General features: G+C 43.7%; 2 protein-coding genes across 5 annotated transcripts in view; both read left to right on the top strand.

Moving 5' to 3' along the window:
- Positions 1 to 6,563, top strand: part of mypn (myopalladin) — a 30,994-nt gene extending 24,431 nt beyond the window's left edge. For 2 of the 4 annotated variants that reach the window (XM_015943854.3, XM_015943852.3), the window contains 8 exons: positions 1,113 to 1,334; positions 1,412 to 1,561; positions 1,657 to 1,736; positions 2,249 to 2,375; positions 3,613 to 3,820; positions 3,908 to 4,073; positions 6,052 to 6,185; positions 6,277 to 6,563. In XM_015943854.3, the coding sequence (XP_015799340.1) occupies positions 1,113 to 1,334; positions 1,412 to 1,561; positions 1,657 to 1,736; positions 2,249 to 2,375; positions 3,613 to 3,820; positions 3,908 to 4,073; positions 6,052 to 6,185; positions 6,277 to 6,455 (1,266 nt within the window). In that variant the 3' untranslated portion in view covers positions 6,456 to 6,563. Of the gene's footprint in view, positions 1 to 1,112; positions 1,335 to 1,411; positions 1,562 to 1,656; positions 1,737 to 2,248; positions 2,376 to 3,612; positions 3,842 to 3,907; positions 4,074 to 6,051; positions 6,186 to 6,276 lie in introns of all 4 variants that reach the window. The other 2 variants (XM_015943853.3, XM_015943851.3) reach the window with 1 other exon arrangement.
- A 5,565-nt stretch (positions 6,564 to 12,128) lies between these two features.
- atoh7 (atonal bHLH transcription factor 7) lies at positions 12,129 to 13,141 on the top strand. Its single transcript, XM_054749877.2, has 2 exons — positions 12,129 to 12,242; positions 12,405 to 13,141. Exon 2 carries the CDS (start codon positions 12,598 to 12,600, stop codon positions 13,012 to 13,014), a length of 417 nt encoding a protein of 138 aa, XP_054605852.1. The 5' UTR covers positions 12,129 to 12,242; positions 12,405 to 12,597; the 3' UTR covers positions 13,015 to 13,141.
- The last annotated feature ends 3,998 nt before the right edge of the window (positions 13,142 to 17,139 follow it).

Genomic DNA, 17,139 nt, shown 5'->3' with positions numbered 1-17,139 from the left:
GGCAAAGTGTGTTGCTCAAGGGCACCCTTCCAAACCTAAGGGAGTGATTCTCGACCAGACAGAGGTGGAAGGCTCTACCAGGGCTGGACGTGAGTCTTTGAAGTATCTTTGGTTTGAAAGAGATGGGCCAAAGGGCCAAGCTCTCAATTTACTGGCCTGTCCACATTCCAACTCTAATCTTTGGTCAAGAGATTCAGATTACGACCAAACGAATAAGGTCCCAGATACAAACTTCCTTTGTAGGCTGGACGAGTAAAGTTGCTGCTCCTTTACAGCGATATAAATCAGCTGAGGTGGTTTTAGTATCTAAGGAGGATGCATCTTGGTCCCCTTGTTTTGGATGTTTTCCAGGCATTCCTACTTTGAGGAGACACTGGGGAAGACCTAAAACTCACTGATGTCCTCTCTGGCTTGGAAAAAGCCATCAAATCTCCAAGGAGGAGATGGAGTTTCACTTGAGGAAGGGGCGTTGCGACCTCTCTCCTAAATTTGATATCTTCACCACCCAACTTTAGATGCTTAGCCCGGAAGGAAGTAGGACAAGGATCAGTTTCTTCTTTTGCGAGAAACTGAGGATGCCTTGTGTTGTAGTTGACCTTCCTTGCCTCTGTCCTGATGTTAAAAAACTTTATTGTATTAGATTAAAAAAGAGCAAAATCCCAAAAAATCTACAGAAGCTGATCCCTCCAGAGGTTGGCTGCATCACAGATTTTAGGACCCGGCCCTTGGAATGGCCCACAGTGCCGCTAAAACAATTTAATAACAATTCTAAAATGGCAGAGACACTGAACCAAACTCTGGTTTTCAATTCTTGTTTTAATCGACATTTTAAACAGTAATCTGTTTTGGAATTGTTGCAAAATTTACAATCCATCACTTTAACAAAACCCGAGCAACGGATTGTTATTTTGAAGACATTGTTTGCTACAGTAGACGGCAAACGAATGCACATTGTTTTATGTTCCCAGTTATTGCATACCTCTCCTTTCTTGGTGTGTGTGTGTGTGCATGCTACAGCAGACATCAAAAGCCAAGCACCTTTAATGTGAGGATCGCACAAACGGTCGCGGGACTTCAGCCACTATTTTGACATTGCGGCATTCTCGTTTCAGGAGTACAAAATATCCAACTTTGAGCACAGGCTGATGAGTGAAATTGAGTTCCGTTTGGAACGAACGCCGGTGGAGGAATCGGACGATGAGGTGCAGCATGATGACATACCAACGGGCAAGTGCATAGCGCCAATTTTTGAAAAGAAGCTGAAGAATTTCAAAGCGATTGAAGGCGTGCCCGTAACATTCACATGTAAAGTTATGGGCATCCCACCTCCAAAGGTGAGAAGATAAACTTTTGTCTTAACAACAAAAAAATAATCTGTCACTTACAGCCCATATATTATGTCTCTCACCAGGTTTATTGGTTCAAGGATGGCAAGCAGATCCTGAGGAAAAACCTCCATTACAGGAAGATAAGAGAAGGTGATGGGACCTGCGCTCTACACATGGAGTCCACGACCAGTGATGACGATGGCAACTACACCGTCATGGCAGCCAATCCACAGGTACGGCTTCAGCCTTAGTTTCATGCTCTTACTGTTACAGTTACGTCTCAGAAAGCTCTAGCTGGGTTGTGATTTGCTTCACTAATGATCAACAGGGAAGAATGAGCTGCTCTGGACATCTGATAGTCCAATCTGCACCTCCTCGAAACCAGCTGACTCCTATTCAGTCCCAGAGGTGAGCACATCCGAGTTAAAGGGATTTATAAAGGTACACATTGTCCCTCTACAGCACTTCCTGTAGTACATAAAAGTAAATGGCTTAGGCCAATGGAGGGATTGTCATGACCCAGTTGGGAGGTTGAGGGTAGTATCCAAACCCCTTCACCATGGACGTAACTTTAGGGGGGACAGGGGGGACATGTCCCCCCCCCCCACTTTTTCCAAAGTCAAGTTTTGACCCCTGCACTTTTTACCATCCAAAAACAATATTACTTTATATTAAATTGACACTGGTTGAGCTCTAGGACCAAGCAGAAAACAACCTTTTGTGTTGAAGCCTGTTTCCTATTAGAACATACTGTATAGATACCCCTCCCACCGCCACCCCCGTGTCCCCCCCACTTCTAAAGTGAAAATTACGTCCATGCCCTTCACCATGCATCAATGCCCTTGGTCAGGACATTGTTCTAGTTCAATGCAAAGAGAAAGATTGTTTCGCAAGTTCATCTCACCTTCTTGTTTTATCAGGGTGCGAACTCGAGTTCAAGAGGTTGAAGGTGAACAAACTCAGGAGCGTTTTTTTCGGCCTCACTTCCTCCAGGCTCCAGGAGACATGATGGCTAACGAGGGAAAGCTGTGCAGACTAGACTGCAAAGTAGGTATCAGCATCTGAAACCAAATACGAGTACAGCCATGGCCAAACATTTTGAGAATGAAACAAATACCACTACGTTTGCCGCCTTCGTTTTTATGATGAATGTTCTGGAGAGCAGATGAAGGAAAATTAGGCAACAAAGTCCCTCTTAGTCATGAAAATGAACTCATCCCCAAAGACCCATTTCTACTCCACTTGGGGGGAAATTGCCCAAGAATTTCCAGCAAGCACCGAGATCCGGTTGTGGGATTGGGGAACCACTAGAGCAAAGCGTATTGATAAATGGCAGCAGGCAGGTGTGACTTTATCTGCAGCATAGGGCAGCAGTAGCTCAGGAGGTAGAGCGGGTTGTCCAGTAATTGGAAGGCTTGATCCTGTCAGAGAATACTGCTGTTGTGTGCTTGGGAGGGACCGGCAGTCTCGCCTTCGTCAGCATGCCCCAGGGCAGCTGTGGCTACATTGTAGCTCATCACCACCTGTGTTTGAATGTGTGTGTGAATGGGCGGATGGCTGATTGTGTTGTGAAGCGCCTTGAGGGGTTGTGGAATCCTAAGAAGGTGCTATACAGCTAGAAGTCCAGGGATTGGCCTGCTGAGCACTGGAGGGAAGTTGTTTTTTTCTGAAGAGACTTCGAAGCCAAGGAAGTGCACTAACTCAAGTATAGACGAAGAACTGCCATGAATATCAAATGGTTGCTAAACATCTTCCCAGAGGAACTCCTCGTTATCATCCAACAACAATTTGGCAATGTCTTTTCTAGCATGGTGGAGCACCAGGCCAGAAGGCTAAAGTCAAAACCAAGTGGCTAATGAGTAGAAAGCACCAATATTTTGGTACTACATTCAGAAATCTCACAAGAACTTTTTGTCAATCCATAAAAAGCAGCTGGAGGAACTAAATCCTCCATAAATTCAGACAAACACCAAATTTTGATTAGTAAAGATTGGGCTACCATCAGTCAGGACCCAACGCTGGTTGACCACCTTCCAGGGTGAACTGCTGAGGTCTTGAAAGAGAAGGGCCAACACTGCAAAAATTCATTCTATTCTGCATCAACTTGACAAAATTGTCAACAATTCTCTTTGAATCTTATGCAAGGCTTGTTTTGATGCTTAAGTAAAAAATAAAAAGATCTAACAAAAATGTTATAAAATACTGAAGTGAAAAATTACTTGATTTGTTTTTGGCTAAAAATTTCAAAGGGTTTTTGCCTTTACTGACTGTTGTTTGTTTTCAGGTGAGTGGCCTACCCAACCCTGAGCTGATGTGGTTGGTCAATGGGAAGCCAGTCTATCCTGACCTTTGTCATAAGATGCTGGTCCGGGAGAACGGAATCCACTCCCTGGTCATTGACCCCCTGACGCAGAATGATGAAGGCACATACACATGTATCGCAAGCAATAAAGCAGGGCAGAGCTCTTTTAGTCTAGAATTAAAAGTTGTTGGTGAGGACCAGAAAAATAAAAGTAAGTGTTGAAAAAGATGTAAAAAAAACCTGGCAGGTTATACCAGTGGTATCATGTCTACCTCAGAGAAAGAAATGAAGCAACCACCTCGGTTTGTGGAGAAGCTGCAGAACGTGGGGATTCCTGAGGGGACACCAGTAAGGCTGGAGTGTCGCGTGACGGGAATGCCTCATCCAGTCATCTTCTGGAAGAAAGACAACGAGACCATTTCTAAAACTAAAGACAGAATAAGGTTAGTGGGGAGTCTGTCTCACAGAATTCCAATCTGGTGGTTACCATGGTGACCATAATGGGCCACTGGTGGGTACCATTTGTAACCCTAATGAGCCAATGGTGGTTATCATGGTGACCCTAATGAGTGGTCACCATGGTGACCTTAATGGGCTACTGGTGGTTACCATCGTGACCCTAATGAGTGGTCACCATGGTGACCCTAATGGGCTACTGGTGATTACCATAGTGACCCCAATGAGTGGTCACCATGGTGACCCTAATGGGCTACTGGTGGTTACCATAGGGACCCTAATGAGTGGTCAACATGGTGATCCTAATGAGTGGTCACCATGGTGACACTAATGAGCTACTGGTGGTTACCATAGTGACCCTAATGAGTGGTCACCATGGTGACCCTAATGAGCTACTGGTGGTTACCATAGTGACCCTAATGAGTGGTCACCATGGTGACCCTAATGGGCTACTGGTGGTTACCATCGTGACCCTAATGAGTGGTCACCATGGTGACCCTAATGGGCTACTGGTGATTACCATAGTGACCCCAATGAGTGGTCACCATGGTGACCCTAATGGGCTACTGGTGGTTACCATAGTGACCCTAATGAGTGGTCACCATGGTGACCCTAATGAGCTACTGGTGGTTACCATAGTGACCCTAATGAGTGGTCACCATGGTGACTCTAATGAGCTACTGGTGGTTACCATAGTGACCCTAATGAGTGGTCACCATGGTGACCCTAATGAGCTACTGGTGGTTACCATAGTGACCCTAATGAGTGGTCACCATGGTGATCCTAATGAGCTACTGGTGGTTACCATAGTGACCCTAATGAGTGGTCACCATGGTGACCCTAATGAGCTACTGGTGGTTACCATCGTGACCCTAATGAGTGGTCACCATGGTGACCCTAATGGGCTACTGGTGATTACCATCGTGACCCCAATGAGTGGTCACCATGGTGACCCTAATGGGCTACTGGTGGTTACCATAGTGACCCTAATGAGTGGTCACCATGGTGACCCTAATGGGCTACTGGTGGTTACAATAGTGACCCTAATGAGTGGTCACCATGGTGACCCTAATGAGCTACTGGTGGTTACCATAGTGACCCTAATGAGTGGTCACCATGGTGACCCTAATGAGCTACTGGTGGTTACCATAGTGACCCTAATGAGTGGTCACCATGGTGACCCTAATGGGCTACTGGTGGTTACCATCGTGACCCTAATGAGTGGTCACCATGGTGACCCTAATGGGCTACTGGTGATTACCATAGTGACCCCAATGAGTGGTCACCATGGTGACCCTAATGGGCTACTGGTGGTTACCATAGTGACCCTAATGAGTGGTCACCATGGTGACCCTAATGAGCTACTGGTGGTTACCATAGTGACCCTAATGAGTGGTCACCATGGTGACACTAATGAGCTACTGGTGGTTACCATAGTGACCCTAATGAGTGGTCACCATGGTGACTCTAATGAGCTACTGGTGGTTACCATAGTGACCCTAATGAGTGGTCACCATGGTGACCCTAATGGGCTACTGGTGGTTACCATAGTGACCCTAATGAGTGGTCACCATGGTGACCCTAATGAGCTACTGGTGGTTACCATAGTGACCCTAATGAGTGGTCACCATGGTGATCCTAATGAGCTACTGGTGGTTACCATAGTGACCCTAATGAGTGGTCACCATGGTGATCCTAATGAGCTACTGGTGGTTACCATAGTGACCCTAATGAGTGGTCACCATGGTGATCCTAATGAGCTACTGGTGGTTACCATAGTAATCTTAATAGTAACCCAGTGAGATGGAAAAAGTAAGTCCCAGATTATCACCATAGGGATGTCTAAAATAAAGATTATATATATTTTCTTCAAATTTTCCTTAAAATCTCATGAAATTGTCTTGTTGATCAATTGATTTCTATTGCAGTGAAACAGATTTTTTTTTCTTATATATTTTTTTTTAGCATGACCCAAGACACCGCTGGATATGTTTGTCTCCTCATCCAGCCAACAACAAAAGACGATGCTGGCTGGTACACAGTGTCAGCAAAAAATGACGCTGGAATAGTATCTTGCACCTGCAGACTTGATATCTATGGTAAATACTATGTATGACTGTGTAAACTGTCAGGTTTCTAAAGAAAATCCACTCCTTGTGTAGTAATAATAGCTTGCTGCTGCATCTTCAGCACAGTGGCATCAGAGTATCCCAGCACCCATGAGGAAAGCTCAGCGAACGAGCAGCCGCTACGCCGTTCTGACAGGCCAGGGGCTCGACATTAAGTCAGCTTTCCCCACATCAGACACCAGCCCCATCCTGTTCGCCAGCTCGCCTCCTGAGGCCACACTAGAGGGCGAGGAACTGTGAGCAGTCTGCAGCGCGGTGTCTCTCAGAGGCCTTCCAGGATGTCGTGTCACCTCACCGAGGCTCAAACAATACGAGAAAAACAATAAAAATCAGATTTTGTGTGATGAATTTGAAGTGGTGCAATCAGATTAGAGCAGCAAACATTTCATATGATAAAGCTGCCAGCACTGGTAGTGGGGTTGTCACCATTCCTGTTTACTCAGATCCTTTAAAGAAAGTTTAACTTACAGAAAAAAAGTTTTTGAAAAAGGTTCACAAAGTCTTACTTGATGAGCCACAGGTGGGGTTTTGTTTCTGAATGGTTCTCGTGTGTTTTTGACTCCTACTCGGCTGTTATGGTTGCTTAAACTCGATCATGTCTGCTATCCAAATGGTGCCGCTTAATTTTACTGCAAAAAACACACAAGGCTGCACTGGTAGATACTTTTCAACTTTATTTCATTTCCCTGCAGTCAATGTCGCATGGACGTGCAGATCATGTCTGTGAGTCCGTTGGTCCAGAGCACTGTAGGACGTCCAAACTCGGTCTTTGCACAGCGGGTTGTTATTCAACACTGTTTTGATTTTACGTGGAAACAGACTTTTCAGAACATTTTAAATGTTCTGGATTTGATTTCTCAGATTTTAAAACTCTATCGTAACTCACCCTTCTTCATCAACACATAAAAACTTACGAGAATTAAATTAGAAAAAGTAAAACATCCAATTTTTCTAGGGAGTTTCTTGATGTTTTTTTTTTTAAAGATTTGAATTGCTGGAAAAATATGGAATCCAATCGAAATCATGAATGCTGTGGCTGACGGAAATGTAAGTATAACCTTTTAGAAAAACAGCTCGATTCCTGGCTTCTAGTTTAAATGCAGACAAAACTGCTTTTTATCACTTTTATTTCTTTTTGACAAACATTTCTATCCTTCCACGCAGCAAATAAGTCAGTTTGGACTGAAAACCAACGAAAACCCTCCAAGAGTTTGTTTTTAATTCACAAAGCTCACGCAGGGATTGATTTAATAAATTCAAGACAGTTTGGAAACACATCTTTGAGAAAACAAATGTTTTAAATCTCCTATGTAAAGTTGCACATTGTAAGATACGTATGTCCGTCTTAGAATAAAGTTATATTTATGCCAACGAGTGACGCATTTGATCTGCTTTCTGTAACCAGAGCCTTATTAGCTTAAACCGATTCTGAATTCAAAACAAACGGGAAAACTTGGAAATGTCGCTAATGAGCTCGATTGAAGACGATGAGAGTTCAAACAGGCAGAAAATCACATTCACCTTATGTGACCTAATTAGACTCAAAGCCTCATCTAACCAGCTGTCAGCACTACTTAGGAACTAGATGCTGTGGTCAGTGTGTGTGTGTGTGTGTGTGTGGGACTGAATGAAAAGTTCAGACTTTTGTTTCCTACTCTGGCAGGATCTCCTGGGGATTCAGTCATTCTTAAAGACGTCCTTCACTGAGAAACCACTTCTTACTTATTATTTATGAAAACGATCGCTGACTCAGACATCCAGGCTGAACGTAACAATTCTGTCCTACACCTATCTCCTGCATTAGCTTCTTAGATAAAATAGACGGTGAAACCCTGACCACTCTATGTCAGGCTGTCGATTGGACTCACATCTTGTTTGTTTACCTAAATGACGCAACATGCAATCTAAAACTTGTGAGAGCATTTTCAAAGTAATTTCAGCTAAATGTGGGTGCTAACGGCAGCTGGATAGCAGAGAATAAGGCAGAGAAACATCATGCTTTACTAGTGCACCTATAGATAACTAGGATAAATTATTAAATAATGATGATTAGATTATAGTTGATAAAAATTTATAGGGAGCCTAATTCCGCACCACGGGTCCCCGGAGGAACGAAAAAATGAATGCAAGTCAACGGGGCTAAAAACGCTATTTTCTAAATTCGCTTTGTGCCATAGATTTCACATCTGATGTCCTTGAATTTTAAAGACACATTCTGATACCAAGAACGCGCTTATTATCGAACGGGGGGAACGATATTTTAGGTTTTGTGTGAAAATAACTCCAGGACTACAAATGCGCTTCACGAAAGCAACGTCGTCGAACCAGACACGGAGAAAACTGAGGGAAAAGGGCTGTAAGTTCAGCAAAGTTCCCACGGGAGGAAAGAACCACCATAAATCTGGTCATGTGGTAAGTAGCAGCTACGCTAGGGGAGAGGAGATTCTGTGGTGACGTCACATATGCGACGTGCCGATTTCTAGTTTGTAGTCATGCTATTTGCGAAAACACACCCACATCACCCCGCTTCTCCTCCAGCTTCACTGGCTGCCAGTCAACTTCAGGGTTCATTGCAAGATCCTGGTTCTGGTCTATAGGGCCTTACATGGACAAGCACCATCTTACATTGGTGATCTTATAAGTCCCTACACCCCCAGCAGGTCCCTGAGGTCCAGTGATCAAAGCCTACTGGTTGTGCAACACCAGGCTAAAGGTCAAAGGTGACAGATCATCTGCTGCTGTGGCCCCCAGACTCTGGACCTCTCTCCCCCTGAGCCTGAGATCAGTGGACTCAGTGGTCTCCTTTAAAGAGCAGCTGAAGACTCACTTGTTCATGCTTTTGGATGGCTCTCTCTTTATTCTGCTCTCCCTACCGATTCCACCTTCCTCAGGTTCCACTAATTTTCCTCTTTCCTATATTCACTCTCTCTTTCTTTACATTTTTAATCACAATTGTCTATTTTTGCTCATTTTAAATATATATTTTTTAATTTTCTAAATTCTTTTTTATATTTTACTTTTTTTTTTTGCGAAGCGTGATTTTTATCTTGAGAGGCGCTATAGAAAAGATCTTTTCTTCTTCTTTTGCAAGCTAATAAAGCTCAAAGTACGTGACTGGCGTGGTCGAAACACCCATCATTAGTTCTCATTTAAATTGTGTGATCCAGGGCGTAAGGCAACCGGGTTAGAAAGTAGCGTTTTTAGCCCCGCTGACTTGCATTCATTTTTTTTCTTTCTTCCGGACACCCATGATGCAGAAGTGACTTAGGCTCCCTATGGAATATTATGGAATTTTGCGGATTTGAGCAGAGGCAGCTTTCTGTTCGAACTAGCCGTTAGCCCATCAGTCCTGTATGATGTAAACTCCATTTGTCCAAACTCCAAATCCGTTTTCTGCTCTTTTACAGGTGAAGCTCATAAAAATTATAATGTTGTGCAAAAGCCCCCCAACCCTTTGAGCTCTAATGTCCCCGAATTGGACAACTCTGGAGCTTAGCAGCAAGATTCCATCCATCCATTCTCTTCCGCTTATCCAGAGTCGGTTCGCGGGGGCAACAGCCCAAGTCGAGTCGCCCAGACTTCCCTCTATTCAACTACTTGGGCCAGCTCTTCTGGGGGAATCCCAAGGTGTTCCCTGGCCAGGTGAGAGACTTAGTCTCTCCAACGTGTCCTGGGTCTTCCTTTAGGTCTCCTCCTGGTTGGACGTGCCCGGAAAACCTCACCAGGGAGGCGTCCAGGAGGCATCCTGACCAGATGTCCGAGTCACCTCAACTGGCACCTTTCGACATGGAGGAGCAGCAGTTCTACTCCAAGCCCCTCCCGGATGACTGATCTCTAAGAGAGAGCCCAGACACTCTGCAGAGAAAACTCATTTTGGCCGCTTGTATCCATGGTCGCGTTCTTTTGATCACTACCCAAAGCTCGTGACCATAGGTGAGGGCAGGAACGTGGCTCGAACAGCAAAATTCACAACCCAAATATCAATAATTGTTTATGTTCTCCAAACACAATTAAAACTATATTCAAAACAGTTTTGATGGGAAACAAAACCATTTTAAATATTAATAAATGAAGATACAATAAGGCTTGAACTTTATTTTACAAGAGCATCTGGTTCATGGTGTCTGCTGGGAAAATAATCTGACTTAGACCCCTGATCTAACGGCTGAGGAACCCTCTGCAGGAGTTCTGGATTCATCAGCTGCTTAGAGTCCGACACTTTGAGTCTAGATTATTGAACCTTATCGCATTTTCCTAATAGTTTCATCTTTTATGTTTAATTACTGAAATAAAAGAACTTTTTATCCATATTCTAATTTTTTGAGTTTGGCCCATATAGACTCAAATGGGTTTTTAGACTACCTGTGAGACATCCTGTCCGGGTCATGTGTGTGAATGAGAACACGTTCTCAAACTTTTTTTAAAAGCCGAGGCTGCTCAGAAAGCCATCTACAGCGAGTAAGACAGTCATTATTATTTATAACTTTATAAAGATACACATTTTGGACCCCACCTGATGCTTTAATTGTTGTTACAGAAATATTTTCACTTCATCTCACACTGCATAAAAGAACTGAAAACTACACTTGGGTCTGTAAGTAGTGAGTAAATATGCGTGTGTTTCTGCCGTTTGTGTGACTCAATAATGAGATTTATTAAGCCAAACCAGAAATAATCCTCTTATGCACTTTCTCCTGCGCTGAAAACATACGCTTCACTTCTAATCTCCACTCCTCCATACGGAGATCCGGGGCCAAGAGCGAAGGAGTCTGCTGCCGAGCGGCCCGGTCACTCTTATGTTGTGACATATGGCTTTTGACAGAGGGCATGGCTCAGCCATCAGCGCCCAGACAAGCCAATCATGTGAAAGTATTGTGTTTTTTTTCTTCCCTTTTCAAGAAAAGAGGGGACGTCAGGGCCTGGCAAGGCAAGCAGCAGCTGGCAAAGTGCATAAATGAACCAACTGGTGAATAGGATTATATGCCTAACTGCACAGCAAACCAGTCAATCTCAGATTGACCAGCTTGTGTGCATGACCCAATACCAGAGGCAGGCTCTATTTAGATGATTAATCATTCATAACCTGCTTCTCCAGCCAAGCCTGGGATCTGTCGATAAACATCGATGTGAGCTACAAGTTCCTCCTGACAAAAAACACCAGAAGAAAACATCTAAATAAATATAAAAGTGACACGTTTAAACATGAAAGCTGAAGAAAACTGTGGAAATTGCACCGTATAAGTTTGTTTTAGGATTTTCTTCCTACAAATAATTCTTTGTGTGAGGATGCTTGATGGGATTAACACAGTACATTTTTATCTCTATGTGATGCATTAATTAAATCAAAAAGGCAAAAATCTGATGACATTTTTGTGATTTTTTAAAACGTATTTTCTGTCTCTCTTCAACATCAGCAGACAGGACGAGCAGCTTTTCCTCAGACCACTTAGATCAATTATTTATCTGGCTTGTTGTCCAAAGTAGAACCATCAACATGGATTCACCAAGAACCGAGCCCAAAAGCAATTAAAACACCTAATTATGAGTTTCTGTCCTCTAAACGGTAAACTGAGCAGTAATCTTCACACCATACTGAGTGAAAGTTGTAATCCCCTGATGTTCAACTAAATCCCTCAGGTTACAGGCCTCACTTACTCTCCTGTTGCCCGAGGGCTAATCTGAGATTACCAGCAGCCATCACTCGGCGGAGCACTTTGCAGGAGCGGAACGATTCATTCTTGGTGGTTTTACTTTCTAATTGCTCACATCTTCAGATAACCAGTTTTAAACATTTAAGTACATTTTTATACATCAACACGATATTGTCTTTAGAGTGTTACTTAGTATGAGCTAATATTGCAACGCAAATAAAACCGTGGATTAACTTTGATGCATGTTTGTTTGTCCCATCAGCTGGGGTGAGTCGCTCGAGCTACCAGATGGTGGACTTTTGGTGTTTGTGACACATGGCTGCGAGTGAAGCCACGGCCAGCTAGCCCAGCCCGAGATAATTGGAATTTCATTAAGGTCTTGTTTGTGTGTGTGTGTGTGTGTGTGTGTGTTTATGAGTCTGCATCAGGGAGTTTCTCCAAGGACAATGTTGATGAAGAGGATGGGTGTGGGGGTGGAGAGGGTTTAGACTCCACCTGCTGCCACCTGTTCATCCACTCTGTTGTTTTATAAAAGCAGCTGCCTCATCATCTCCAGGACCACAGACACCTTGGACTTTTGACGGTCCAGTATCTGGACTCAGATGTTCTTCACGGAGGACGTTCAGCCGGGACGACACTGAGACCTTAAACCTGAAGGCCCTGTGAGGAACCTCGGAGCGAACACTGGCCGAGTTATCTCTCGTTGCCTTGAGCCTACCCGATCAGAGACCATGAAGTCCCGTCGACCCAGCTGCACCGACTCAGGATCCGAGTCTTCCGAGCTGGACTCCAAGAGCCCAGAGAAGTACGAGAGTGCGGTGAGGAGACGGATGGCTGCCAACGCCAGAGAGAGGAAGAGAATGCAGGGTTTGAACACAGCTTTTGACCGTCTACGCAAAGTGGTGCCACAGTGGGGGCAGGACAAAAAGCTGTCCAAGTACGAGACCCTGCAGATGGCTCTCAGCTACATCATGGCTCTGAACCGGATCCTGACGGACACCAGGTGGCACGCCGCTCCTCACAAGCAGTGGCTGGACCTGCAGCTGGACGTGGAGCCTGAGAACTACTCCTGCCTCATGAGGTACGAGCATCCAGTGGAGCAGGATTACCCGTCCCTCTCCTATCACTTCGATGAGGTCCACGTATGAACTGCTTCCCTTTGGTGGACGATTAGAAGTCTGTAACGACGTGAATATTTTCCCTCTGACCTGGGAAATCGTAAATACATTTGTATTGCTTTATTCCTGTTTTGTATTTATTTGTACGACAATCAGACGCACATCTGATTTTATTTGAAGTATGACTATGGAAAAAAAGTGAGTGCATTTTTGTTCAAGTCAAAGAAGAGAAAGAATCAGAAGGACAAACAAGAACACGGGTTATTTTATTTATATATTTTTATGTTTATTATTATCGCCTAAAAATGTGGTGCAATGCTCAGTGAAAGCTTAGAAAACGATCGAGTCAAGAACTTGTTTGTTTGATGAAAGATAGACGTTATTTTTTTAACAAACTTGTTTAAAATTTTTCATGAAAATAAAAACATTTTGTATGAAAACATATTTTTTGCCTGCTGTGTTGTGTTGAAGTGAACTAAAATATGCTGCGATGACAGTAGTGGACGTATTTAACGTTTTCCTTTTCACTTTTTACATCAACTATACTGAACAGGAATCCTTTTTCAGTTGGATTTCATTTTGTCTTCTTTCAATATGTTTGTATATTGGGGAAAAAGCAGAACATAATTCTTTTATTTCTTTAAAAACTCATGAACAAACTTGAAAAATTATCTAAAGAGGTACATATGAGCACTCTGCTTTTAAAAAGTAAATAACAAAGTAGTTGTAGTAGTAGTAGTAGCAGTAGTTGTAGTAGTAGCAGCATCAGGCCAAATACTTGGTCTATCTCTGGTAGAATTCCAAAGTAGAAAAACTCTCGTAGGACTTCAACCGTCCACGGAACTGCAGAAGTAGAGGGAGACAGCAAGAACCAGCTCTTTTATACAATTTACTATATAGAAAATTGTCACTCAGATCATTTTCCTGGGAAATCAGTCATTAAAGCAGCAGAAATGTCTGATTTCAGATAGTGAGAGAAAGTATTTGTACACTAGCCTAGAAATCTACACCGACAGCAGCCCAAGCTAAATGATTTTGTTCTGCGTGTAGCAGGGGCGGATTTAGGACTGAAGAAGATCTGGGGCTTAACACACACACACACGCGCACACACGTCTAGTCAACATCATATATATATATTATTTATTTATTTAGGAAGAGGGGCAATACATATTAATGAACATTTCAATAAATGTAAATATGCCTCTGCAGACCCTCCGGCAGGTTGATGTTAGACACAAAGTAGTGGAAACATACAGAGATAGTATTTACAAGTCATGTGACAGAGACAAAAACAGTCATCCCATTATACTAACACAAACAAATGTCAAGGAAAGCGGACACAGAGGACGGCATAGATAACAATAACGGAAACACATCAATTGTATTGCACAAACCTCGATACTGCATATGCCCTGACTGTCGTGAGATTACATTCACCCATTACACTAGCAGTTGTTTCCCTTTTAATAATGTACCAACTCTTTTACCGGACAAATAAAAAATATAAGTATTAGACATGATCACATGTTTGTGTGTCCCTCAGCCGCTCTCTTAAGCGACTCTTAAAGATGTTTAGACTGGTACTTTCCCTCACGGAGAGTGGAAGACTGTTCCAGAAGGTCACTCCCTGGTATGACAGAGCAGTCTGTGAAAAGGTAGTCCGCCTGAATGTCAGTTCACAGTCACCTCTAGCAGTGGCTCGAGTCAGTCGAGACCCGGCAACACTGCTAGACTTTTGTTTAATAAAATCACTCATTGGTGGTGGCGCCAGACCATGTATGACTTTATATATTAAACAGGCAGATTTAAATAATTTAAAATTAGTAAAATTTAAAAACTTGTATTTATCTAAAAATTGACAATGGTGATATGAGAGAGGTTTTTTTTATCTAATATTTTCAATGCTCTTTTGTAGCATACTTCAATTGGCCCAATAGCAGCCGAGCTCGTATAGGACCAACTGGTAATACAATATTCTTGTACCACATAATGTTTAATCTGAAGCTACATATTAAGCATTTTCAGGGCAGAGTATTGTTCCTGTTAGTGTTTAGTGTGAGATGATAGTAAATAATCCCTTTCTTTCTCCAACAACTTTACCTGATAGTAAGCTAACTTTAGGCAAACCAGCAGCACAACAAATATTTTCAAATAAGACTCACAAACCTGAGTCAACACCAGTCTCATCAAAGCTGGGGTTCTGTCGTTGTACTTTTGGTCTAAAAACGTCCTTATATCCATCGTCACTCATGCGTTTCAGGCAGAGACTGTAGAAGAAGCCGGCTGCTGAAGGGCTTCTTCTTCAGTGGTGGAGGCTCAGGCAGGCTGTATACAAACTACTGCCAGCTGCTCCCTCTCTGTTGGACTTTGGTACTGCATGTTACTTCCGCGATTTAGATCCGGGGCTTTTCATAAAACATTCGGGGCTTCAGCCCAAGTAGCTGGGCCTAACGCCGCCCCTAGCGTGTAGGTCTAGCCACGCTCCTGGAGCCTCAGCAGGCCCGGACAGCATTGTGTCCTGCCAGTCATAGTTCTCTATTGGTTTGGTGGGCCAATCACAGCTGTCTATTGGTTTGGTGGGCCAATCACAGCATTCTTTTGGTTTGGTGGGCCAATCACAGCTCTCTATTGGTTTGGTGGGCCAATCACAGCATTCTTTTGGTTTGGTGGGCCAATCACAGCTCTCTATTGGTTTGGTGGGCCAATCACAGCATTCTTTTGGTTTGGTGGGCCAATCACAGCTCTCTATTGGTTTGGTGGGCCAATCACAGCATTCTTTTGGTTTGGTGGGCCAATCACAGCTCTCTATTGGTTTGGTGGGCCAATCACAGCTCTCTATTGGTTTGGTGGGCCAATCACAGCGCTCTTTCGGTTTGGTGGGCCAATCACAGCATTCTTTCGGTTTGGTGGGCCAATCACAGCTCTCTATTGGTTTGGTGGGCCAATCACAGCATTCTTTTGGTTTGGTGGGCCAATCACAGCTCTCTATTGGTTTGGTGGGCCAATCACAGTGCTCTTTCGGTTTGGTGGGCCAATCACAGCTCTCTATTGGTTTGGTGGGCCAATCACAGCATTCTTTCGATTTGGTGGGCCAATCACAGCTCTCTTTTGGTTTGGTGGGCCAATCACAGCTCTCTATTGGTTTGGTGGACCAATCACAGCATTCTTTCGATTTGGTGGGCCAATCACAGCTCTCTATTGGTTTGGTGGGCCAATCACAGCATTCTTTCGATTTGGTGGGCCAATCACAGCTCTCTATTGGTTTGGTGGGCCAATCACAGCGCTCTTTTGGTTTGGTGGGCCAATCACAGTGCTCTTTCGGTTTGGTGGGCCAATCACAGCAATCTTTCAGTTTGGTGGGCCAATCACAGCGCTCTTTCGGTTTGGTGGGCCAATCACAGCGCTCTTTCGGTTTGGTGGGCCAATCACAGCAATCTTTCGGTTTGGTGGGCCAATCACAGCTCTCTATTGGTTTGGTGGGCCAATCACAGTGCTCTTTCGGTTTGGTGGGCCAATCACAGCGCTCTTTCGGTTTGGTGGGCCAATCACAGCGCTCTTTCGGTTTGGTGGGCCAATCACAGCAATCTTTCGGTTTGGTGGGCCAATCACAGCTCTCTATTGGTTTGGTGGGCCAATCACAGCGCTCTTTCGATTTTGTGGGCCAATCACAGTGCTCTTTCGGTTTTGTGGGCCAATCACAGCGCTCTTTCGATTTTGTGGGCCAATCACAGTGCTGGGTCACAGTCAGACTATATATTCACATGTATAGGATGTAAGGGGATCTCTTATGTGAATCTGTGTGAGAGGGGTGGGAAACCGACTGCTGTCTGGTTGTTTTTAATATTGTTGAGCTGCAATTCCATGAAAAGCGCTTCAAAAATAAATTTTGGTTTAATTTGATTTTATTCGACTTACCAGGCTACTTACATGCTTGTTCAGAGGTAATAACTACACATAGCAATGTCAGCCTGTCAGAAATGGAACACTATCAGAGGAAAGTGACCAGGTATCAACATGTGGCCTTCCATGTTCTCTTTGTTAGAAATCTATTCTACCTACTGTTGTGTCACTACCTCAGTCCCCCACATATACCAGTTTACTGTGAACAGGTATTTCAAACCACTAAAAAGTGTTCAATAACTTACATTTTCAAA

This window comes from Nothobranchius furzeri, chromosome 12 (genome assembly GCF_043380555.1).
Source record: "Nothobranchius furzeri strain GRZ-AD chromosome 12, NfurGRZ-RIMD1, whole genome shotgun sequence".
Taxonomy (NCBI): Eukaryota; Metazoa; Chordata; class Actinopteri; order Cyprinodontiformes; family Nothobranchiidae; genus Nothobranchius; species Nothobranchius furzeri.
This window is presented reverse-complemented; position numbering and strand designations above follow the sequence as displayed.